General features: G+C 35.3%; 1 protein-coding gene across 6 annotated transcripts in view; it reads left to right on the forward strand.

The window, feature by feature from the left end:
- Positions 1 to 25,352, forward strand: part of NUBPL (nucleotide binding protein like) — a 201,726-nt gene that overhangs the window by 174,302 nt on the left and 2,072 nt on the right. For 3 of the 6 annotated variants that reach the window (XM_045067690.1, XM_045067688.1, XM_045067689.1), the window contains 2 exons: positions 11,251 to 11,371; positions 14,592 to 14,674. In XM_045067690.1, the coding sequence (XP_044923625.1) occupies positions 11,251 to 11,371; positions 14,592 to 14,674 (204 nt within the window). The other 3 variants (XM_013047446.2, XM_004775759.3, XM_045067691.1) reach the window with 2 other exon arrangements.

Genomic DNA, 25,352 nt, shown 5'->3' on the forward strand with positions numbered 1-25,352 from the left:
CTTTTGCTTGGATGATCTGTCCATTTCAGTGAGAGGGATGTTAAAGTCGCCTACTATTATTGTGTTATTGTCGATGTGTTTCTTTAATTTTGTTATTAATTGGTTTATATAATTGGATGCTCCCATATTAGGGGCATAGATATTTAAAATTGTTAGATCTTCTTGTTGGACACACCCTTTGAGTGTGATAGAGTGTCCTATTTCATCTCTTATTATCGTCTTTGGCTTAAAATCTAATTTATCTGATATGAGGATTGCCACCCCAGCTTCTTTTAATGTCCATTAGCTTAGTAAATTGTTTTCCACCCCCTCACTTTAAATCTGGAGGTGTCTTTGGGTCTAAAATGAGTTTCTTGTAGACAGCATATTGATCGGTTTTGTTTTTTTATCCATTCTGATACTCTCTGTCTTTTGATTGGGGCATTTAGTCCATTAACATTCAGAGTAACTATTGAGAGATATGAATTTAGTGCCATTGTATTGCCTGTAAGGTGACTGTTACTGTATATTGTCTCTGTTCCTTTCTGGTCTACTACTTTGAGGCTCTCTCTTTGCTTAGAGAACCCTTTCAGTATTTCGGGTAGAGCTGGTTTGGCGTTTGCAACTTCTTTTAGTTTTTGTTTGTCCTGGAAGCTTTTTGTGTCTCCTTCTATTTTCAATGATAGCCTAGCTGGATATAGTATTCTTGGCTGCAAATTTTTCTCAGTGCTCTGAATATATCATGCCAGTTCTTTCTGGCCTGCCAGGTCTCTGTGGATAAGTCTGCTGCCAATCTAATACTTTTACCATTGTATGCTACAGACTTTTTGTCCCAAGCTGCTTTCAGGATTTTCTCTTTGTCACTGAGACTTGTAAGTTTTACTATTAGATCACAGGGTGTGGACCTATTCGTACTGATTTTGAGGGGGTTCTCTCCACCTCCTGGATTTTGATGCTTGGTCCCTTTGCCATATTAGAGAAATTCTCCACAATAATTCACTCCAATATACCTTCTGCCCCCCTCTCTCTTTCTTCTTCTTCTGGAATCCCAATTATTCTAATATTGTTCATCTTATGATATCACTTATCTCTCGAATTCTCCCCTCATGGTCCAGTAGTTGTTTGTCTCTCTTTTGCACAGCTTCTTTATTCTCCATAATTTTGTCTTCTATATCACTAATTGTCTCTTCTGCCTCATTTATCCTAGCAGTAAGAGCCTCCATTTTTTGTTACACCTCATTAATAGCTTTTTTGATTTTAGCTTGGTTAGATTTTAGTTCTTTTCTTTCTCCAGAAAGGCTTTTATTTCTCCAGACAGGGTTTTTCTAACATCTTCCATGCCTTTTTCGAACCCAGCTAGCACCTTGAGAATTGTCATTCTGAACGCTAAATCTGACATATTACCAATGTCCTTATTGATTGGGTCCCTAGCTTTCGGTACTGCCTCTTATTCTTTTTTGTGTGTGTGTGGTGAGTTTTTCTGCCTTGTCATTTTATCTAGATAAGAATATAAGAACGAGAGAATAAAAAAATAAAAGAGTTGCAAAGACTCCAGAAATATGTGCGTTAACCAAATCAGAAGTGACCCCAGATGTTGGGGAGAAGAAAGCGGGTAAAAAGAAGTTAAAAGAAAATAAATTATAAATAAATTAATTAAAATAAATAAATTAATTAAAATAAATTAATTAAATTAAAATAAAATAAATAAAAATTTTATATATAATATATATAATAAAAATTATATATATATATATTAGACTGGTGAATAGAACAGAGCCACTCACTTGATTTGGGGTGTATTTTGGTCTCTTAGAAGAAACTACCTCCCAAGATTTTAAAGAAAGAAAAACATATATATACAAAAATAAGGGTAAATACAATGAAGGATGAAATATGACTATAAAGATGAAAATTTTTATTTTTTTTAAAGAATAAAAATAAATTTTTTAATAAATAAAATTTTTTAAAAGATTTTTATTTATTTACATGACAGAGAGAGATCACAAGCAGGCAGAGAGAGAGGAAGGGAAGTAGGCTCCCCACTGAGCAGAGAGCCCGATATGGGGTTCAATCCTAGGATCCAAGATCACGACCTGAGCCGAAGGCAGAGGCTTTAATCCACTGAGCCACACGGGCCCCCCTGTAAAGTTGAAAATTTTTTTAAAAAATTAAAAAAGGAGTTGATAAGGTAAGTTGGTTGGGAAAAGAAAGACAAAGAAAGTGTAGAGAATTTGCTCAAGCTGGAGACTAGAACAAAGCCCTGTACTAGATTTAGGGTATATTTTGATCTATTAGAAGTTGTATTCCAAAATTTTTCAGAACAAAACACCCTATATGTATACAAAAAATAAAGTTAGATACAATGAAGGATAAAATATGACTATAATAATGAAGGTTCAAAAAGATTTTTTTTTAAAAAGTATTTTATTTATTTATTTGAGAGAGAGAGATCACAAGTAGGCAGAGAGGCGGGCAGAGAGAGAGGGGAAAGCAGGCTCCTCTGTGAGAAGAGAGCCCGATGTGGGGCTCGATCCCAGGACCCTGAGAACATAACCTGGGCTGAAGGCAGAGGCTTAACCCACTGAGCCACCCAGGCACCCCTCAAAAAGATGTTTTTAAGAAGGGTATTGTTAAGATAAACTAGTTAAAAAAATGTTAAAAATAGGAAAGAGTAAAAGTTAAAATGAATATGAAAAATATGAATATGAAAGAAATATGAAAAAGATTTGAAAGAATATGAAAAAAAGTTTTAAAAATTTAATTAACTTTGCAAGACTAAAGAATCATGAATTTTATGCTTTGCTTTCCCCTCCTCTGTAATTCTGCTCTTCTCCTTGATTGGTGAGCTTGGTCTTGGCTGGATGTTCTTGCTGATCTTCTGGGGGAGGAGCCTGTTGCTGTGATTCTCAAATGCCTTTGCCTGAGGCAGAATTGCACTGTCCTTGCCAGGGGCCAGTCTAAGTAATCTGCTGGCCAGATCCTTTGTTCCCTGAATGCTTTTTGTAGAGCCCTTTCAGAAAGTGGTCAATTTTCTGTTTCTAGAATTGCTGCTCTTCTTCTCTTCTATCTCTTATGGCTCCAAGAGGCACCGCCAGATACATACTCCCACACACATGCTATGGTGCTCCCTGGACTCTGCTATGGATATGGCCTCTTTAAAGCTCAGAGAAGGATGATTTATATGCTTTCAAACAGATTGATGGCCTATTCACCTCAGTCTCATATTTGATCAATACAGGGATGCCTGCCCACTCTTGGTATCTGCTCAGGTTCTGATCTCAAAGGTCCTGAGACTGAGCTCCCTCCGCACTTAGCAGGGAGGCTGCTTGGGCTCCTCTCCCTCTGCCTACAGTTTTAATAATTTGGAAAAACACTGGTGTAGGTGATGGGAGGAAGAGTCTGATCTAGAATAACAGCATTGAAGATGGAAAGGGGAATAAATGTAGTTGGCATTTTGAAGGAAGAATTGACAGCTTGGCAATTGATTACATAGGGTGGGGTGGTTAGAAAAAAAAATGGCAGAAATCTAAGAGATTTTGAGAGTTAGGCTGCCATTAATAAATCTACCAGGAGCTAGTTTTTTGCTCAGGATGATGGTGAGGTAGAAATAAGAGGCTAGATTCTCAGTCACAGATCCCTGCCCTTATTCTCTATGAAGGTTGTGATTTAAAACTGTTTGGCAAGGAAGAGACTAGTAGAGAAAATGATTTGGTGTTGGCCTTTTTAGTACTATTCAGATCACATGATATATGTGACCATCCCTTCTCCTCACAAAACCAGATTTATTAATCTGTATATTTGTAGCCTCTTTTACACAGATTGATTTTTTTCTTAGCACTGGGAGAGGTATATTCTTTAATATATGTATAACCTCTTTTATGGTTGCAAATTAAATTGCTTTAGAAATTTTATAATTATTTTTTAAGCAATAGGGTGCTACTTACAGAGACATTTTTACATAGTGGTAAAGAGAATGAGCTCAGAAGTCTGAATGCTATAGTTTGAATCCTAGCTCTTTCACTTTGTAGCTGTAGGACCTACTCAGGTTATTTAATTCATAATGCGGGAATTATAGTACTGTTTCCTTCAGAAGTTTGAGGGGAGAAATAAATGAGATAATGCCCACAAAGGGCTTAGCACAGTGTTTGGCACAGGCTGACCAACCAATGTCAATGTAACTAATGTTGTTTATCATAATTACTTTTAGAATGTTATCATGAATCAGATAAATTTGTAATTCATAGATATTTTTGCATTTGGCCTACATATTTTGACTAGTTCCTTTTTTGCTAATAAGAATTTTAATAAGAAATTGTTAAAAATTTAGATGAATATTGTCTTTGAGACTTCCTTATTCCATGAGTACTTCACTTGAGCCTAAACCATTTTCTTCATACAGATTAAATTGCTAAAGTTATATAGAGTCAAAATTATTTAAAATTTGCATTATTTAAAAAAAAATTTTAAATAAAATTTACATTATTTAATACAGTTCATTACTGTCACAAATAAACCTCAAAATATATAATGATGCAAATACAATAGCAGTTTATTTCTTACTCTTGGGACAGTACTCAGAGATGAACAGGTGATCAGAGTGGTCTTCTTCCAGGAAGTTATTTAGGCCACTATAGCCTCTGCCATGTTCAAAATGAGTTCTAAGCCCACCTTTGGGGCTATTCTCATTTGAACCAGCCAGAAGGGAAAGATAGCATAGAGGCATGCTTATGGAAATTTTTATGGACCAGACATACATATGTGTGTGTACATGTTTCACTAAAACTCAGTCATGTGGTCACTTGTCACTGTTCTCGAGGAGCCCAAGAAATGTAGGTTAGATCTGTGCCAAGCAAGATGAGACCATGGACTTAGGTCAACAGCTACCTGTCTGCTATAGTTGACCTGGAAACAAAGTATAGATTTTAATAGATAGATAGATAGATTTTAGTATAAATTTGCTTACCATTAGGTTCTGACTGTCTAGATGGGCAAGTGAGACAGGAAATGGGTGGATTGAAAAATGGGGAGGAGTTAAGGGGCCATAGGTTTTGATAGTCAAGAGAGGTATAATGAATGTGTTTTAGGTAAGGGGAGTTCCATGGCCAGGAGAAGGAAGTGAAGTCTAAAGCCTCCTAGATTGCAGTAGTTAGTATGAAGAGGGTTCAAATTAGTCCTTCTTTATAACTGTGCTCTTAATTACTGTGCTAAATTGCCCTACTAAACTGTATTGACTCATCATTGTTTCAGACAACCTAGTTCTAAGGACAAAATCCTGGAGTCCATTTACTTGTCTTTCTTGGTGACTTCCACATACAAACCAATGACTCAGCTGGTTTGAATTTTGGCTATGTTATTTATTAACTGTGTGATCTAGAGCAAATAATATACCTTCAATGTTTTGTGATCCATTTCATTGGTCCTTTTGGCAATTCAATGAGATTATACATATGTATATCAAAATATATCAAAATAATACCATATGTATATATGGTATTATAAGGGTGGCTCTGAATGTTATTGTTCTAGTGTTAGATTTTAGGAGTCATTATTATAGAGATCATCATTTGTTGTAAACCCTGATTTTGGGATTCAGGATATAAAGAAGTTGAATTGTACCTCAAGGACCCACAACTATTTAATTGGTTCCTGAAAGGAACATGAATGTAAGGTTTCCCCACTTATTGTTCTTTCCATGCCAGACTACTTCTTCTGAAAGAGAAAACAAGCCACCCATCTCATTTTTAAAAAATTATAATATTTGGGAGCACCTGGGTGAACAAGACAGTTAAGCATCCAACCTTGATTTCGGCTTAGGTGGTGATCTCAGGGTCACGGAATGGAGCCCCGCTGCAGACTTCCAAGTGCAGAGTCTCCTTGGGACTTCTCTCTCCCTCTCTCTCTGCTCTTCTCCGCTATGCTCACTCAAACTCTCTCTCTCTAAAGTAAATGAAAATAAGTCTCTAAAAAAATTATATTTGTACACTTGTTTCAGGAAATATAATAAAAACTGGTTCAATGCTAATGGTGAACTGAATAGCACTTAAGAATCTAATCTATTTCAGTTATTGTTATTCATTCTCTATTTAACAATCAATTTCTCCTCATTTTTTCTTAAATCATAGTTTTTAATCCTTGTGACAATTTCCAAGCAGCAAGAATTAAACCTGATTGTAACCTTGAGAAATTGGATTAAATAGTAGCCTGAAAATCTTACTTGTTACTTACCTGAATCTGAATTTAAAATACCAAGAAGAAATTAGAATTGGGGCCTTTTGAGCTTGCTTAATTCAGTTGGACACAAAAATCCAATATTTCAGAGCAACATTGATATTTCAAGAGAGTCGATTTTTTAAAAGTTAATAAAAGAAGTACCCTTCTGAGGCAACGATGGATTGGAATAACATAAAAATAACACATAAAAGGTTTGTGGTGGCTGATGTTAAGCAGGCATGTAGCATTTACTTTCAGTATACAAATAGCAGAAGAAAAAGAGATAAGGATCTTATACATTTTTTTCCTCCGAAATTTTTTTCTATTTGAGTCTAGTTGACACAAAAAAAGGATCTTATATTTTGATGAGACATTTAAAAAAAATGATTGAGCATGCTTACAGCTGCATCTCAATGGTATTATGTAAATTAAGCTCTAGCAAAGCATCTGTTTTCTAATGTTTCTACTATGAAAGATATACGTAATAGCTCTATAATAAACAGCTTAAGAACACATAAAGTATTCATACAGTATAAAGCTGTGGCCGGGAGGACAGTAGAGGATGGTATGGACATGAACGCTTTCCTGTTTAAAAGAATTTTTTTGAATAAAATTGTCATATGGATATTCTAATGTTCTTTCTAATTTTATTAACTGCTCCTGTTCAAAACTCATTGATTATAGAACTCTACTCTTAAAAACTAGCATAGTGTTTTCTAATCTTTTTAATACTCGAGGTTCTTTTCTGAATTTTCTTCCAGCTAACCCTGTGGTTTCAAAAAGTTGTCTACCACATACTCTGCATATTTTAATAAGTAATTTGTTCTCTTTTTCTAATTAATCAGATAAATATGTGTGTTATCACACTCAGTTGATGTAATTTCAACTAAAAGCAAAGAAACTTGACATTTTGTCTTTCCTATATAGTCTTGGAGGTAAAGGTTTCATGTTCCTTCAATTTTTAAAAGTACTCTAAATCACTGATCCTCATAAATGTTTTTGTTCATCTTTAGGACCTTGAAACAACATAAAATTAAGGGGAACTACCAAAATCGGTTCTATGGTCACTCTTTAGTTGTCTGCAACAGTGCTTTCCAATTGAAATGTAATGCAAGTTACAAATGTGATGTAAAAATTTTTAGTACCCATGTTTTAAAATGTAGGGAAAAACCCAGATGACCTTAATTTTAATAATATACTAGTGTAATCAATATCAAAGTTGAGAACCTATCAACAAAGGAATTCTATTGAAAAACTAGGAGTTCTTATAATTCAATAAGAAGACCTATATAATCAATGGAAAAAATAGACAAGAGAACTGAACACTTTACAGAGGAGAATATACAAATGATCAATAAACATGTAAAAATATGCTCAACTTCTTTAATAATTATGGCAATGCAAATTAAAACCTCAGGACAGAGGATGGGCCCAATGTCAGGAAGAAAGAGGACCAACTGGAATATACCTGCAGTCCTGCACATTTCTTTCCCCACCTCTAACCAAAGGAAACTATAGAGTGTAATGCCTATGGCTTCACTTCCACCTCCTAAAACTTGTGTCATTTTACTTTTAGGGAACTTTAACGAGGAGCTATAAAGGAAGAAAGTCTCTAGGAAATACAATTCCCAGTATAAACGGATTAATGATTTTGAACAGTCCAGCACAATGAGATACCACTATCTGCTCACCATACTTGAGAAAATAAAATCGATGTGATTTGCAACAATGAGGATGGAACTAGAGGGTATTATGCTAAACAAAATAAGTCAGTCAGAGAAACACAGTTATCATATGATCTCATTCATGTGGAATTTAAGAAACAAAACAGAGGATCATAGGGAAGAGAGTTAAAAATAATAAAACGACAAAATCAGGGGGAGACAAACCGTAAGAGATTCTTAACTGCAGGAAACAAGCTAAGATTTGCTGGAGGGGAGAAGGGAGGGGGTTGGGGTAGCTGGGTGATATTAAGGAGGGCACTTGAAGTAATGAGGACTGAGTGTTATAACTGATGAATCACTAAATTCTGCTTCTGAAACTAATAATATAGTATATATTAATTAAATTGAATTGAAATAAGTTTTCATTTTCCTAAATGGTTTTACCAGTTTAAAATTGTTGTACCAGTTTGCATTCGGCTGAAACTATGAATTTTACTTGCTCTGTGTCCTCACCATGATTTGGTATTTGATGTTGTTGCTGTCTTATAGACATTCCACTGTTCTAATCAGGTCTTAAGAATGAATGCGTGGCATCTCATTGTGGTTTTAATTTGCATTTCTCTGATGATTAGTGAAGTTTGAAAACTTTATTTTCAAGTTTATTTGTCTTTAAGGAGTGCCTGTTAAGTCTTGCCCATTTTAAAAAAATTTCTGATGTTCTCTTATTGGCTTGTAGAGTTCTTTATATATTCCAGATAAAAGCCCTTTGTCATGAATGTGTATTATAAATCCCATCTCCTGCTTTATAGCTTGTCTTTTCACTGTCTAAATTGTGTCTTCCAACTAAGTTACTAATTTTAATGTAGCCAGTTTAACAAAATAATTTTTAAATTTATGTTTAGTGCTTTTTGTCCTGCTGGAAAAATTTCACACTGCTCACACCATAACTCAGCCATGCTGGTCTTTCAGTTCCTTGAAGGAGACTTGTACCCCTACTTCTTCCTTGAGAGTTTCCCTCCTTTTCTCCTAATTTTTACCTGCTTTTTCTTTAACTTTTAGGTTACATATTTCCTGAAGGAACTCCTCTGTGACTCTTAGGATAGATACGGTTTTCTCTGTTCTATGCTCTCATAATCCTCTGTGCTTTGCTTCCAGAGAAGCTCTTCCATCTTCAAAGTAGATTTTTGAACTATTAATTGTTCAGTCCGCTTCTCTAATTAGTGTGCAAGCTCCAGGAGGGCAAGAATCAAGTCTGTTTTGCTTACCTCTGTATGCTACTCCTTTTGTTTAGCTCAGTTACTGGCATGTAATAGGAGCTTATTAAATATTGAGTTTGCTTATGGTTTTATGTTTGTGACATTTTGTAGTCTATATAGAGAACATGACTGAGACATTTATATAGGCCATGGAGAACAATAATAAGATATTGATAATAAGTTAATCATGTAAGTTGAAAATACAGTCTTGCCCCATACCCTCCTATGTGTTGGGGAGTCCAAGAGATTCTGGAGTAGAGATGCTTTTCCTATTCTCTTTGGATTAGAATATACCCTCACCTACATTTTCACAATATTTAAGTGTTTTCCCTTTTCCCATTTCTTGAGTGATATTTTTATGTTTAAGTTGAAAGCTGTACAGTGAGGGGAGTATATCACATTTAACATAAATGGCAGTAAAACTGCCCAAGCAATGGGTGTATGATATAGACATACTGAATAAACAAATAAGGGGTTGCTGTCGTTAGCTATGTTTTCTGCTGGCTTTTTGGAGATGGTATTGAATTACAAAAGTACAATATGATTTATTTTTTATAATACTTTGCATCAGCAAAAGATATATTAGATGCATGGAAAATGCTTAGCTACAAATTTATGTCCCTCACAATTTGTCTTCATTTGCCTTATGTTCTGGGAAACTTTAGTCTGTTCAGTTTCCCTTTTCAGAAAGAATAAGAAATTTTCTTGTCTGTATGGTTCATTGTGGATTGTCAGTGCTATTCTTCATTTAAAATGCAAATGTTCTAACAGAAATCTCCTATAATGATGATCTTTTTGGTGGAGTTGATAAGATGATAGAGACATGTTATCTCTAAGCCTTTGATAATTGTGTTCCTTATTTTTATTCTAGAAGAGACTCACTGCTTTTCATTAATAAGAAAATGGGATTAAAAGAAACATGAATAAGGATTATATTTGCAGAGCCTATTTATTCAGCACATGTTTATAAAGTATCTATTTTGTTCCAGAAGCTAATGAAACTCAGAGATGGATACTTTCTATAAGACTTTAAATTTTTGTTTCAAATGATAGCATTCTGATAAGAGTTGAATTTTAGTGTTTTGCTAGCTGTGTTCTTTTTCTCAGCAATGGAATGAGGGTGACAAAATACCCATCTCATAAAGTTTTTGATAGGAGTAAATAAGATAGTTCACCTAAAACACTTACCCCGTGCCTGGTGTATAATAAGCACTCAGTATTTGTTAGCTGTCATTTATCATAAGACTTCATTCACAATAGCCTCTTTTCCATTTTTTTTCTCCCTGCGTCTTTCTGCTTATTTTTTCTGTATCGTTATCAGAGCTAAGTTTCTGAAATACAGATCTGATTGTGTAATATTACCTCTTAGGACCATCTTTTCAACTTGAAAAACCTTTCCTGGACCATCTTTTCAACTTTAAAAATCTTTTGTGGTTTTCTGTTGTCACAAGAAGAAAATCATGAGTGGCATTTAGCACCTTGCCATTGCACCCTGACCTCCCTTATCAAGCCAGCTTCTGCCTTTGCCCCCCAAGAGCGTGCAGCCCAAATAAGCCATGTGCATTTATATTTCACTGTCTTGACTTGTGTTCCACTTTCTGCCTAGAATTCCTGCCTCAACCCTCTCACCCTCAACCCAATGAAACAATTCTGGGTAATATGGGCAGCTCAGAGATATCTCTTGTTCTTCCCAGACAGAATTTTTCTTATCCCTGTCATTTCATTATCTTTAGCATTTATCACATTACTAAAGTTAATTACATGTGTCTTGCTCTCCCACTAGTTTGTGAGTTCTCTTTAAAGCAGAGACCGTAACTTATTTATGACTGTATCACTAGAACCCAGTGGGCACTCAGTAAAAACTTGTTGAAATAATGGATTAAAGGAGAAGTGAGATGGGGGAAATAGGAGGGGGAGACAAACCATGAGAGACTGTGGCCTCTGAGAAACAAACTGAGGGTTTTGGAGAGGAGCGGGTGGGGAGTTGGGTGAGCCTGGTGGTGGGTATTCAGGAGGGTACATATTGCTTGGAGCACTGGGTGTGGTGCATAAACAATGAATTTTGGAACACTGAAAAGAAATAAAATAGAAAAAAATTTGGTTTAATTTTGTTTTAATTTCAGTGGTTTTTGTTATTCTAGATCCTGGGCCTTGTCCAAAATATGAGTGTTTTCCAGTGTCCAAAATGTAAACAGAGAACTCATATTTTTGGTGCTGATGGTGCAAGAAGACTAGCACGGACTCTTGATCTTGATGTTCTAGGTAAGACCACAGGATATTCCTTGCAAAGGAAATGGCAGAAAGGAAGGCGGGGATAAAGCATGGTGATGAAAAATGGCTCAGAAAATGATGAATTGTCTTCAGTTTGTGCTTTAAATTAAGACAGTATTGGGAGTTGTATGTGTTAACCTTCCTTTGCTTTTTATAATACTTCATTAGTAGAAGGCTTTTTGAAGAGGAGGTTTGTTCTGCCAATTATAACTTTTGCTGTAGGTAAAAACTGCCTGTATTTTGAATTCGAGAAGAGTTTCATGGTTTGAGTACTGTAATTGAAGTCCTTATTTTAAATAATGGTCATTGGTTGTTTGCTAAGGGGACACATCTTTCAGTATAAAGAGGTATATGAAAACACCTGGTTAATATGTTGTAGCAACCTTTCTAAGTTTCAGTTCTTGGTATATATGAAAAAATGCCTGTCTGAGAAGTTCTGAACTTGTCACTCCTTTTGTTCTAGAAAGATAATGTCTTCTGTTTTCTGTAATCTCTTTATATGTTTTTGGTCCAAAAGATATGGCACCTGAAATACACATTATATGTACTGTTCATGTTACTGAATTGAGGGATTAATTAGTGTTGTAAGAAGTAAAACCAGGTGTTAAGTGAGCAAAACATAGATTTTAAGTAAAACATAATTCTTTAAAAATCCACAGGCAACTTAATGGACGTTTTAGGAAACGTATTGATATTTTCCTTTTGAATGAGTTTCTGTTCTGGGCAAAGGCAGATGTTAGATGCTGAATAAGGGAGGAAGAGAGTGAATTATTAGTTTTAGGTAGTTAACAATTAAGATCCCTTAGAGATCAGGGAATTTCAAAACATTCTTGATTATAATTAAATTTCTAAAAGTTGATGTTAAATGTGTTATTGTTATTATGCATTTGTACTGTAGCAGCCACCACAGTACCAGGTGAATACTAATGATATATTTTGATACATTGCTATAATTATAGCCACTAATTATATTCTGCAACTGTTTTTTATTTAACTAACCTCGAAAGTTCAATTTCCCAAATCTGCGTAATAACAACAGATTGACATTCACTTATGTAATAAAGTAAATGTGTAATTATAATGGCATTATTGAATTTTACTGACAATATTATAATTCCCTGATTTATAAATAGGTGGTATGATATCGTAAATCACTTATTTTGAATTTGAAATATATCTCATAGAGAAACAATTTCACATATGGAAGTTCCATTTTAATCAACAGCTCACAAATGTTTAGTTACCCTAAAAATGTGTCAGAAACACTGAATACTGATCACAAAAAACAGATAGTGCTTATAGGTTGTTGTATCTAATAGTGTTCTGGGAAAAATAATTCAGTGTTCCAATACAGGGCACATCTCTTCCTTTTAATGCAGTCATGGGGCTCAGTGAGACCTCCCATGATCTGGAGCAGGAAGGAGGAACTGAAGTCAGGGTAAGAGCTCTTCCAGTTATGGCCTTATGGCTGGTTGAATTCCCCAGGAACCCTTATATGTCCTTTACTGACTCCCTGGCTGCCATTTAATTTACTTAAATCCACTGGGCTATATTTAAAAAATTATTTGGTAAAATGGCTGTCAGAACTTTCTCGGTATTACCTACAAGGACAGATTATGCATAGTCATTATGTCTCTGAAATATGCCCTTGCTTCCTTCAGACCTAGCCCCTCAAAGATAATTTAAAGGCCAGGCTGCACTTTACTCACTCTACATATCTTTATTCCTTTTTGTCCCTCTCTGTTAAATAGCTGTTAGCCCATTACCAGTCTCACTATGGTGTGCCACCTGTTTTCTAAAAAGGTTTTCGTCTTTCTTCATCAATTCTTCTTTGCTTATAGATAGGATTATGAGTCTCTAGAAGGCAGAAACTATATTGAGAGGTGACTATATATAAAGAAAACAGTTTTGCTTTTTTTCCTTCCATGATTGTGGTAGAACTGGAACCATTCAGGATTCCTTAGTATGATGGCATAAATCAAGGAAAAAGCTTTATGGGTTTCTAAGAATTTTCTTTAACATATTTTTCCGTACCCCTGTGACAGTTTCTTGCACTCTTAAATTGATATATAGAATAGACATCAGATTTACTGAAAAGCTAATCTTTAAGTGACTACAGAAATATTCAGGTATTTTGTCATTGGCTATTGACATTTAGGAAAGATTTAAAGAATTGATTAAGACAAAATAATTTGCTGACAAGAGAAGAATGAATTATGTTACTCTATGTACTTTATAATATAACTTGTAATAGATTTTTAATTTTGTAGCATATACTTCTGCTTTATTTATCTAGCCTGGCCTGGTGCTGCTGACTTACTTATATAAACACACATGTATGTTTCAGTAATGCTTGCATGGATTTGGAGTGGTTCTAGGAATGCTCAGTATCATGACAAGTCAACTTTTCTACTTATGACTCCATTTACTGCATTTTAAGTCTAAATCTTTTGAAAGGCTTCATTTGTAAAGGGGTGGTAGAGTCAATTGTATGATGGATCAGAGCATTTTCCCCCTAAATTCTACCATCTAATAGTAACACAGGAAAGACACACCACCTTTTCAACCTCAAGTGTGTATAAAGGAGGTTCTTAAATACTTCCTGAGATCTCATCTGGTTCACAAGTTTTATGTAATGCTATAAAGATCGATACATGATAAAAGAAAAATAGTTCCATCGGATAAAGAGAAAGGTAGTGGAGATAACAGATCTGCCTTACTTTTCAGCAGTTCTCTTAGCTCACTCATCTGCCAATATCAGGAAGATAATTTTGTTACACTTTTTTTTTGATGAATTTGTCTCCCCATCTTTTTGTCTCATTTCCTCTTATTGCTTGGTATGATGTGTCTATATCAGATATTACCAAGAGAAATACTTCTGCAAATGTCTTCCAAGCCATCTCTTGCTGGAAGACCTCCAGCAAAGAATAAATCAGAGGCCTTATCCCTTGATCGGCTGCCATATAGCTTTCATATATACATAACACAATCCTCGAACTACCCTCCAATGAAATACGTTGGCCCTAATTTTCATTTGAAATTCCTTTTTCAGAGATTTAGCAACTTAAAGATAGTCATAGTTCAAGTTGACTTGAATGAATTTAATTTAAACTTGTTTTTTTGTGTTTTTTTTCTGAAGTTCAAATAGTGAAATTCCAAATGCCTATGTAAACTTTTGTAGTATTAATGGATGTCTGGTGGGCTCTTTTAGGAGACATTCCCTTACATCTTAATATAAGGGAAACTTCAGATACAGGCCAGCCGATTGTGTTTTCACAGCCTGAAAGTGATGAGGTAAGTGATGTTTTTATAAATGTATTTTAGTGTTTTTTTTACAGGATATAAATATACTTTCTGATATTTACAAAGAAAATTGGGAATATCCAGTTTATTTGCAATGCATTTTTAAACAAAGATAAGTTAATTTATTTAAAGCATCTTTAACTATTTTATATCATAAGTATATCAGTGCTTGCTCTGAATTATTATCTGAACAAGTTTACCTGCAAAGGCCTATCACCTAGCCAGTTTTCTCATGAAGAACACAAATAATGAGTGTTTATCAAATTCTTATTTTTCTGGCTAGCAGTATCTAAATACCCAAGATTACCATATTTCAGTATTAGACGTTCATCTGATTGTTAGGAGAAGGAAAACTGATGTAAGAAAGTATTGAGTTGGGGGCACCTGGATGAGGCAGTTGATTGAGCATCCCAGTTGGCTTCAACTCAGGTCATGATCTTGGGGTCGTGAGATAGAGCCTCGTATCAGGCTCCACACTCAGTGCATGGTCTGCTTGAAATTTTCTCTCCCTTTTCCTCTGCCTCTCCCGCTCATGCTGTTTTTCTAAAGTAAATAAACCTTAAAAAAAAAAAGAAAGAAAGAAAAAGTGTTAAGTTGGATATAAGGAAGTTGTTTTATGCATTAGAGATGGGATTTTCACTACATATATTTTAATAAATATGATTGAGGAGGTAAGGTCAAAACTGGTTGTGTTTCATGAGCCAACGTCATTGGAGATATAGTTGATAGATTTTCAAGACTGCTGAAGCTTTATGACTTTAAGAATAAAATCTTTTATTTTACTCTCTTTTTTAGATAGGAATAAAATTAATTATATGTATTTCTTCTGTCCTAAGTAACACTTGCTATATAAGCTAGAAGCTCAGCTATCATCTAGATGCATCAGCTTTGATGTAGTTTTTGTGCTTCTTTGCTGAAAAGCCCCAGTCAGCCTTCTTACTGTTATTCCTTTTTGTTTTTCCTTAGCTCATGGGTTTACCTTTATAGTACTATTATTTTGGCTATCCGTAACTACTACTACTTTCATTCCTTCCCTTCTCAAATCTTGTGTGAACTGGAAAATAAAAGAGCTGAGGTTGGTTAAAGCTAAAAATAAAGTAAGGGTAAAAATGATGGTTACCCTATGAACACCAATCTTGGATAAGTAAAGTACCTTCATTTAGAATTCTTTCTTTCAGGGGCCCAAGGTCTTTTCCCTTTCTTCAAAGTCCACAGTTATGGTGTAGGTGATTAAGTTGCTGGGGATATGATCTCTGAGGAAGAGTATAATGTGTAGCACTTATCATTGTGTTTCTTTTCTCTGACTTACAGATAGTAAATGTTAAATTTCCTTTTCAGTCTTTTCTTAGAAATCTCCCAGATAAGCAAAAACTGTAACCCTTTGTTATTCTCATAATTAGTCTGGCAACCCAGCTACCATAGGTGTACTTTATGTAGTGGATGAAAGTTGTATGAAATTCGAGTGTGTTTTAATTACATACTTGTAAAAAAATATATTTTATTTATTTGACAGAGAGAGATCACAAGTAGGCAAAGAGGCAGGCACAGAGAGGGGGGAAAGCGGGCTCCCCGCCAAGCAGAGAACCCGATGGGGGGCTTGATCCCAGGACCCCAAGGTCATGACCCAAGCTGAAGGCAGAGGCTTAACCCACTCAGCCACCCAAGAGCCTCTAATGACATACTTCTTTTTTTTTTTTTTTTTTTAAGATTTTATTTATTTATTTCACAGACAGGCAGAAATCACAAGTAGGCAGAGAGGCAGGCAGAGAGAGGAAGGGAAGCAGGCTCCCTGGTCGGCTTGATGCAGGGCTTGATCCCAGAAACCTGGGATCATGACCTGAGCCTAAGGCAGAGGCTTTAACCCACTGGGCCACCCAGACGCCCCCCTAATTACATACTTTTAAATGCCTCCAAAGAATAGACTAAAGACATTCTATGGTGATTTCTTATAGAATAATTACTTACTAAATTATATCAATTATGAGTTTAGATTTTTAAGTATTTTCTCCACCTATCCATTATTACTTTTTTCTTTGAGATTTCTGAAAAGAAGTAAAAGGAATGTAATAAAAGAGAAAACATAAAGCAACCATCAAAAGATAATGTGATTTAAAACTCTAAACAGTAGTGTCTGTGTAGTTTTTTGGAGTTAAGTTTTTTTAATCTCATTTACATTTGCATAAACATTGGACCTACTATTTTACTGTTGCTCACTGACATTTATGAGAATGAGGACAGCCTAACCCTTTGTAGCTTGTGCTAGGTTTGATTTGGTGAGGTCTTGGCAAGAGTAGTGAGAATTTCGTGTTCCACATTGTCAACCTTAAATAAGAAAACTTCTGAGCAATTTTGAGACTTAGGCATGGCCATGAAAAGAAAAAAAAAATGTTTATTCTGTTTCCAGAATATTACTTCCTACTCTTAGATTGCAGACATTCATTATTAGTAATCATCCTCCTAATAATAATAGCAATTACAGTGTAACAGATGCTGTCAGACATTTTACTTACATAATTTTATGCTCACAACAATTTAATGCAATGTATAAATAGTCCCCATTTTACACATGAGGAAACTGAGGTACAGGGAATTTAAATAATTTTCCCAAGGTTATAGAACAGATAAATGATAAAATGTGATTAATAGACAAGGGTTTTCCTTGCAAACATTGGCGTCTTTCCATTATATCACCTCCCAGGTCTTAGGTTTGATTTCTTTAATTTGTTTTAAAAGGTAGTACAATACTTGGGTGCAGTAAATACATTATTTTATTTGATTCTCTTAACACATTTGTGAGATATGTATAATAATTTCCATTTTTCAGGTGAACAAGCAAAGGTTCATTTACAATAAAGAACTGTCCAAGACAGTGCTAGAGGCTATTTCCCCTCAGTTTTGACAGCGTACTCTATGTATTCTCTTATGAATGCAGTACTTCACTTCCTAATAAACTGCGGGATTAGTTCGGTGTCTGTGATATACATTTAGACTAGCTTTCGGTTCGCCTCCTATTCATATCACAGGATCCTTCTGTTTACTCTTGTGATGAATCTTGCCTCTTGATAAACTTTTTCTTTCCCTTTTACCCTATGAACACTAACAGAAATACACTCATAGGAGCTAGTCACATCCCTCTCAGCAAATTCTGTTGTTGTTTGTGGAAGCTTAATATCGATTCTACTTACATGTCTTCATTTAAAGAATAAAGTTTATACTTTTCAACATTATAAACTCCTGTGAAAGTTAATGGGACTGAACAAATAAAATTGTCAATCATTGGCCTCTTAGATGAACACTTTTTATTGTTTGCTTTTAGGGGTTGACCTACAAGTAAAATTATTAATTAGTAAAGGTTTCATTTTTAGCTTTTTGTTTTCTAACTCCACCTTCTCCGTTTTCTATCACTCCCTTCTCCCAAGCCCAGATTCCAGGACTGTCACTCTCTGCACAGCCCATCTTTTAAAAATAGGCAACAGGGGCTTCATTCTCCCAGGAACATTTAACTTTGAGTGGACACAAATACTATAGTAATAGTGATTAATTTCAAATATGATTTATGCTGAATTTAAGGCATCATCAGAAAAGTTGTAAGGAGCTACTGCACCAATTAAAAAGTACCAGCAAGCTGCTGCCTCCTCAGTCATTGGGCAAAATCTTCTGAACATGTGTACTGCTAACGAAAGGGGAGTAATTGAAACTCCAAATATAGTAGTGTATAATAGCCAGAGAAAGCCACAGAAGAGGGGAGAGGAAGTGGACATTTCGGATTCAGAACTCTTAAATCCAGTAGCATTGCCTCTTGTTGGTGTGATTATAATTGCTAATTTAACTTTATCTATCTTTTGCCTTTACTTGAGTCCAGGACACAAGTGGTGGAACCATGATTGACTAATAATTTTGTGGTTTCATCCTTTTGTTATCAAATAAAGGGTCTTAATATTGGCATACAGAAAGGTGTGCTATAAGGTATTCCTGGTAAAGACTTTCAATGTAATGTGGAAGCTTTATTATCTTTATTATCTTAGAACTTCTAAATTATTACCTTATGATGTTAATATGAAATGATTGTATATGATAAAGTAGAACTTCAGATATTTAAAAATAAAGACAAAGGAAAAAGTTCTTTATAAAACTTCTTGCACTTTGATTGCCATCCCTTTCCTTTAACTTGTTAATATACAGCAGACAAATGGGATCCAGCTGTCTTATCTGTGCTTCTGGATGGCCCAATAAAAGATCTTGAATAGAAGTGTTATTCTGTGTATATTTGAGGTGATGAAAGAGAGAGTATTAACAGTTTGAGAAATCTAAATCATATTTTTTACATATGATACACATATTTGCCTTTTGCTAGTTATGGATTAGACAAATCCATAGGTACCTTTCCTTAGCCCAGGAGAAGTACCTGTGGGTACATGTTCATATGAACTCTTCAGTGAGATTGTAAATTACCTGAGGATGTAACAGTGATAATAGCAGCTACTAACTGTTTGCTTCTTTTGTGCCAGTACTGAACATACTTTATTATTACTTAATACTCCCCCAAATGCTTGAGATAGATACTATTACTTTAGCCATTTTAGAGATGTGGAAACTGAGTCTTAGAAGGGTTAAATTAAGTAACTTGCCTAAGGCCTCATAGCTAATAAGTGATGGAGCTAAGATTTTAAACCATGCTTGTCTGACATCAGAGCCTCAACTCTTCACAAGTGAGCTATTCTGCCTTCCTTTTGTATCATTACATCCCACAGATTCCCAAAACAGTAACTTGCATATGATAAGAACCAAAATGTATTTGTTGAAATGATACTGCATTGGCTGAAAAAATTCAATCTCAACAGTTTTGTAGAAATTGAAACTGAAACTAAGCACTTTCGGTGGTTTCTTAGCAAATGACAGTCTAATCAGTACTTTGAGTGTGATATATTGAAAGTTTAAGCTTGGAGATAGTCCATTAAAAAACAAAGGTTAAATGTAGCAAATTTGATTATTCTGGAATCATTCATCTCTTTTTGTAGTCTGATAGGTTTATGACTGTGATTTACCATAAGTAAGAATTTAAAGATGATAGAATGATGGCCTTCTGTCAGCTTGCCTTAGTGAACTTTACATTTTCATCACAAAAATTTTAGACTTAAGACCAGCTCATCCCATATTAACTATAATGCTTTGGGCAAGACCATTCACCTTTCTGGTTCTTGGTTTCCTTATCTTTAAGTGGGGTTAATGACAGAATTTATCCCTTAGGGTAGCTGCAAGTTTAAGTGAAACAGTACTTGGTAGATATGAAGTACTCAAGTAAATTTTAGCTATTATCAGAATAGTAGATGTAGTAGTACTAAGAGTAGTAGCAGTGGTGGTGGCAGTAGTACATGCATAACTCCAAGTATGTAAATGTAGAAATTAATGGTTTTAGAAGATCTTACTATTGTGTCTTACAGATACTTTTTATAGATAAGATAGGGAAAATAGGTAATATTTACAATTGCAATTGTCTGGAGCTTCTAAGATGCAGATGTCATGATCATTGATCTGACTGGGCCATGTAGGCTTTGGCTTAGTTTGTGGTGCACAGTGGCTTGGGGGTTGCTCTTAATATTCAGCTGCACTAAGGACCCCACAGAAGAAGGGTGTAACAACTGACCCCAGGAATTCTTTGATGGGATCCAAAATTCAGCAAGTGAAGAAGCCTATGAGGTGCTCACTGCTGGTACTAGATGCCATTCTCAGAGAGATAAGGAAGGTGCTTTCCAAAGATAAACCATAGAGTGGTAATAAACAGTCCTATTTAAAATTACTAACAGCTCTTATGCCAAAGAAGTTTTGACAGTATCTAACTCAAGATATCAATTTGTCAGAAGAGGAAGATAAAATTTTTCTACAACTAGACTGGATTGCTGGTTGGCTGAAATGGGAATTAAAGCTTAAAAACAGTAATTGCTGGTATTAAATATTTTTTCAGAAATTCACCTTGTAAGTATTTGCCCAATAAAGAATCTAAAATTCTTCCTACCCTTTCACACCTTCAGTGTACACAACAGCATCCTCTTGCTGCTGAATTTCCTCATCTCACTCAGCCTTTTCCCTATTCCATTCAGGAGACAGCTCTGGCAGACAGTTCATGAGTCATTTGATGTCTGCTGGGGAGAAGTACAGAACAAATGAATCTCTTCTTTTCCAGGCCAAAGCTTACCTAAGGATTGCTGCAGAAGTGGTAAAAAGATTGCCACCACCTCTAGAGTGAGTGCCCCAAGTGGTCTGGAAATTTGCCTGGTGCTTAACAATAAGAAGACTTTCGGAAATCAGCGGTGTGGTGATGAAACCTACAGGAATTATAGCAATCATAATTGTTTTCTTCTATTTCTAAGGAAATAATGTCTTATTTTCAGATTTAATTTGCTAAGCAATGACTCACAAATAAAATTTTTATATATTGATGCTAACTGCTACATTTAGGAATTTTTCTGAAAGCTGATGTGTACCAACTGCACAGAACTGCATTTATTTTAATGAACATCCCCTAGGGGAATCATGAGTTTGTGTTAGAAGCCCAGTCTTCCATTCAGGAAAGAAGGTGCTCTTTTTGTGGGACTACAGAGTTAGTCATTTAAAGAATTTACTAAATTTGTGTGCTGATATGACTATGATGCTCTCCATCAGTCAAGTTGGGTCTAGATTTAAATTTTGCTTTGGGCTATCTTGGATACATTCTTAATATAAATAGACCTCTGTTTCATCTGGACCAGGCTTTACCCTAGACTTACTAAATATAATCTGCAGGGGTGGACCTGGACATGTATATTTTTTAACAAGATTATAATGATTTTGATGATCTGATTATGATGGAAATAGAATAATAGGAAACAATTTATCAAGTATTTTCTTGTCATTAGAGTTAATCTTCCATTCATATGAGTGAGGTACTATTGTTATCTCCACTGCATAGAGGACAAAACAGGTATGGGTGTGTTAAGTGTCTTGCTAAAGGTTACTATTCCAGCAAGCAATGGAGCTGGAATTTGAACTTGGGCAGTGGGATACTGGATCCTTCCTTTTTTATAGCAAGGAGCATATATTTATTTCAAAAGAGAAATGTGGTATTCAGCATTTCCTCAAACTTACTGGACTGTGAAAAATCTCCCTTGTCCTCTTTTAGGAGCATTTCATGGAGTTTGTGTTTCAAATGCTATGCTTTGAAAAACATTTATTTTACTAATGGAGGCTCAGAGAAATTCAGGGGGCTTCCCAAGGTCAGGTAGCAAGATAGTTACAAAGTTGCAAGTACTGATAAGAATCATTGGTTGATAAAGAACCAGTCTATGATCTTTGGCAAATACCTTTACATCTTTTGCTTTGCCTCTGACTTAAATAGCCAGAAAATTAGGCAAAGAGTTACATGTCATTATAAACATGTTTTCACACACTTATATTCCATAAAAAAAAAAAAACTGAACATGATTGTTCATGGAATTTTTATTTGTAATAACTAAAAACAACCCAGAATTTTTCTATGGGCAAGTAGTAAGACAAACTGTGATAAATCCATACTGTGGAATATTAGTCTGCAGTATGAAAGAACAAACTATGGATACATGTAACAACAACAGTGAATTCAGAGAATTATGCTGAATGAAAAAGCCAATCCTAAAAGGTTTTATACCATATGGCTCCATTTATGGAACATTCTTGAAATGACAAAAATTATAGAAATGGAGAACAGATTAGTGGTTTCCAGAATTTAAGGGGGGAGGGTTGCTAGGGAGAGAATTATGCATGGCTATAAAAGGGCAACATAAAGAATCCTTGTGATGATGGAAATGTGTTCTCTATTGTCACTGTGTCAATGTCAGTATCTTGGGAGCTATTGTACTGTAGTTTTGCAAGATGTTATTATTGGAGGAAATTGGGTAAAAGGGCAAAATGGAATCTGCATTATTTCTTACAACTGCATGTGAATCTACAGTTGCCTCAACATAAAAATAAAAGTTTAGGGGGTGCCTGGGTGACTCAGCCATTAAGCGGCTGGCTCCTGATATGATCACAAGATCCTGGGATCAAGCCCCACATGGGACTCCCTGCTTTGTGGGAAGCCTGCTTTCCCCTCTCCTACTCACCCTGCTTGTGTTCCCTCTCTCACTGTGTCTCTGTCAAATAAGTAAAATAAAATCTTTAAAAATAAATAAATAAGTGGATGAATGAATGAATGAATGTTTAATTAAATAAACACATGCTGCTGTGTCTGAATTGAAATGACTTGGGCCAAATTATCCATGCTAATTAAAATCATGAATAGAAGTATTTGTGAATACACAGTAATCAACCTTCATCACTGTTAGAAGGAAATAATGACTTTAAGTTGTAGATATATATTTGTGTTTTTACATTTTTTTCAGACAAGGCTGATATAAATAATCATTGAGCACTTCTAAATAACAAAAAGCATTTACTTGAACTAGGCATAACTTTACCTAGAAAAAAAATGATTTAAAGAAGCTCCAGAGACAATAAAAGTTGTGTGCCAATTTAATACATCTCATAGGGAAATGGGAAAGGTCTTTTTTTTTTTTCTCATAAATATACGACTTCGAAAAGAGCTTCATGTAAAATCGCCTGCCCTCTTCTCCTTTACCCTTGCCTACAAGTCTCTGCAGATTCTTCCAAGAAAGGCACTGAAAAGATGGTGGTTGGATTATATATACAGGTTCATAAGTAGAAGAAGAAAAAGTAGCAATAAGAGCAAGAATGAAGCTTATTCTAAAATTTAGCCTGTGGCTGCCTTTGCTAAGCTTCAAAGAGCTGACTTTAAAGATAGACACAGCTAGTCTTCCATTCTCCAGGAGGCAAAGGCAAGCTGCCCCACTCTCTTCATGCCAGGGAAGGAGGAGTGATGCATCTTATGGGTAAATTTCTACCTGTCTGAATTTCTTTGATTTCAACCAAATCCTGAGCTTTCTAAGGCAGGCTGCAGGGAAACTTGTCCATCTCAGCCTTGGACTTGGGTGTGCAAGTCCATCTAGGTAGCCCACTGTGGTCACATATCCTCTAATCCAGCTTTTTGTCAGTAAGATAGCTAATATTATTTACCTTTATCTGAATTCTGTGTTTCTCAGTTATAAACAGGGGAAGAATTCCACCCCACCCCCCCACCAACCTCCACATTCCAAAAACATACCAAATATCTTTCTACAAAAGTACATTAGAGGGCGCCTGGGTGGCTCAGTGTGTTAAGCCCCTGCCTTCGGCTCAGGTCATGATCTCAGGGTCCTGGGATCGAGCCCCACATTGGGCTCCCTGCTCGGCGGGGGGACCTGCTTCCCTTCCTCTCTCTCTGCCTGCCTCTCTGCCTACTTGTGATTTCTCTCAGTCAAATAAATAAATAAAATCTTAAAAAAAAAAGTATATTAGAGTTCAGATACTTATATCACTCCATCGGAAACACTTCTAATAAAAAAATAAATTCACAAAAGCCAGAAGCTTTTTGGGGTGGGGGGAAGTGGGAAGAGGCTATAATGAAGTATTATACACACACCCACACACACACACACAGAGTAAAGCATGGGAGACATAAATATATAGGTCAGTTGTCTACAAAGTGGACACCCAGGTAACTACCAACCAGGTTAAGAAGTAAACCAACACTGACCTCACAGAAGCCTCAGTATTTTCTCTCACAATTGTTGTGCTCTCCTTCCCTTACAAAAATAACCATATACTAATATCTTAATACCTAAGCTTATACCCTTCAACATTATAGTCTCACCTATTTTTTGCAATTTATATTAAATGGAGTTATGCAGTATTTTGCTGTATATTAATGACTTTTATTTTGCCCTATATTAACTGCTTTATATTGTTTCTGAGTTCCACATCTACTATTGCATATAGCAGTTTTTCATATTATTTCTTATAGAACATTACATTGTTTGAATATACCCAACTCACCTGGTCCACTGTAGATGGATATTTGGATTGATTCCAATGTTTTATCCTTACAAATAGTGCTGCTTTGCACATTCTTGTACATATTTTCTTGGTATTTCATACTTAAATTTCCATTGTTATTTCTGGGAGTGGGATTATTGGTAGTTGTTTAGTTGGTATCTCGTTGTGGTTTTAACTTTGCATTTACTGGTTACAGATGAAGTTGAGTACCTTTACATGTATTTATTGGCTAATTAGATTTCCTCTTTTGTATACTGTCCAGTCACATCTCTTGCCCATTTTTCTGTGTTTTTGGAGTGTTTATGAATCCTTGTCAGTTCTGTGTTGCAGATATCTTTCACACTCTATTTTGATTTGTCTGTCACTCTCTTAATGTTGTCGTTTTGACAATCAATCTTAATTTTAACATGTTCAAATTTTTTATTTTCCTTTATGATTATTGATTTTTGTGCAGTGCCCCAAGGCAATGAAGATATTATCCTATGTTAATTTCTAGAAGTTTTAACATTGTTTTGCTTTCTACATTTAGTTCTATAATCCACTTGGAATTATTTTTTGGTTATTAGTTTGAGATAGCCTTTAAGCATTTTGTGGGCTTTTTTTTTCTTGTGGCTATCTAATTGTCCACTGAGACAGTCCTTTTCCTCTACTTTTCTGCAGTACCACCTTTGTTGTAAATTAAATGTCTCTCTTTCTATGGTTCTATTTCTGGACTTTTATTCTGAAC

This window comes from Mustela putorius, unplaced genomic scaffold (assembly GCF_011764305.1).
Source record: "Mustela putorius furo isolate JIRA1106 unplaced genomic scaffold, ASM1176430v1.1 tig00003898_pilon_pilon_pilon, whole genome shotgun sequence".
NCBI lineage: Eukaryota > Metazoa > Chordata > Mammalia > Carnivora > Mustelidae > Mustela > Mustela putorius.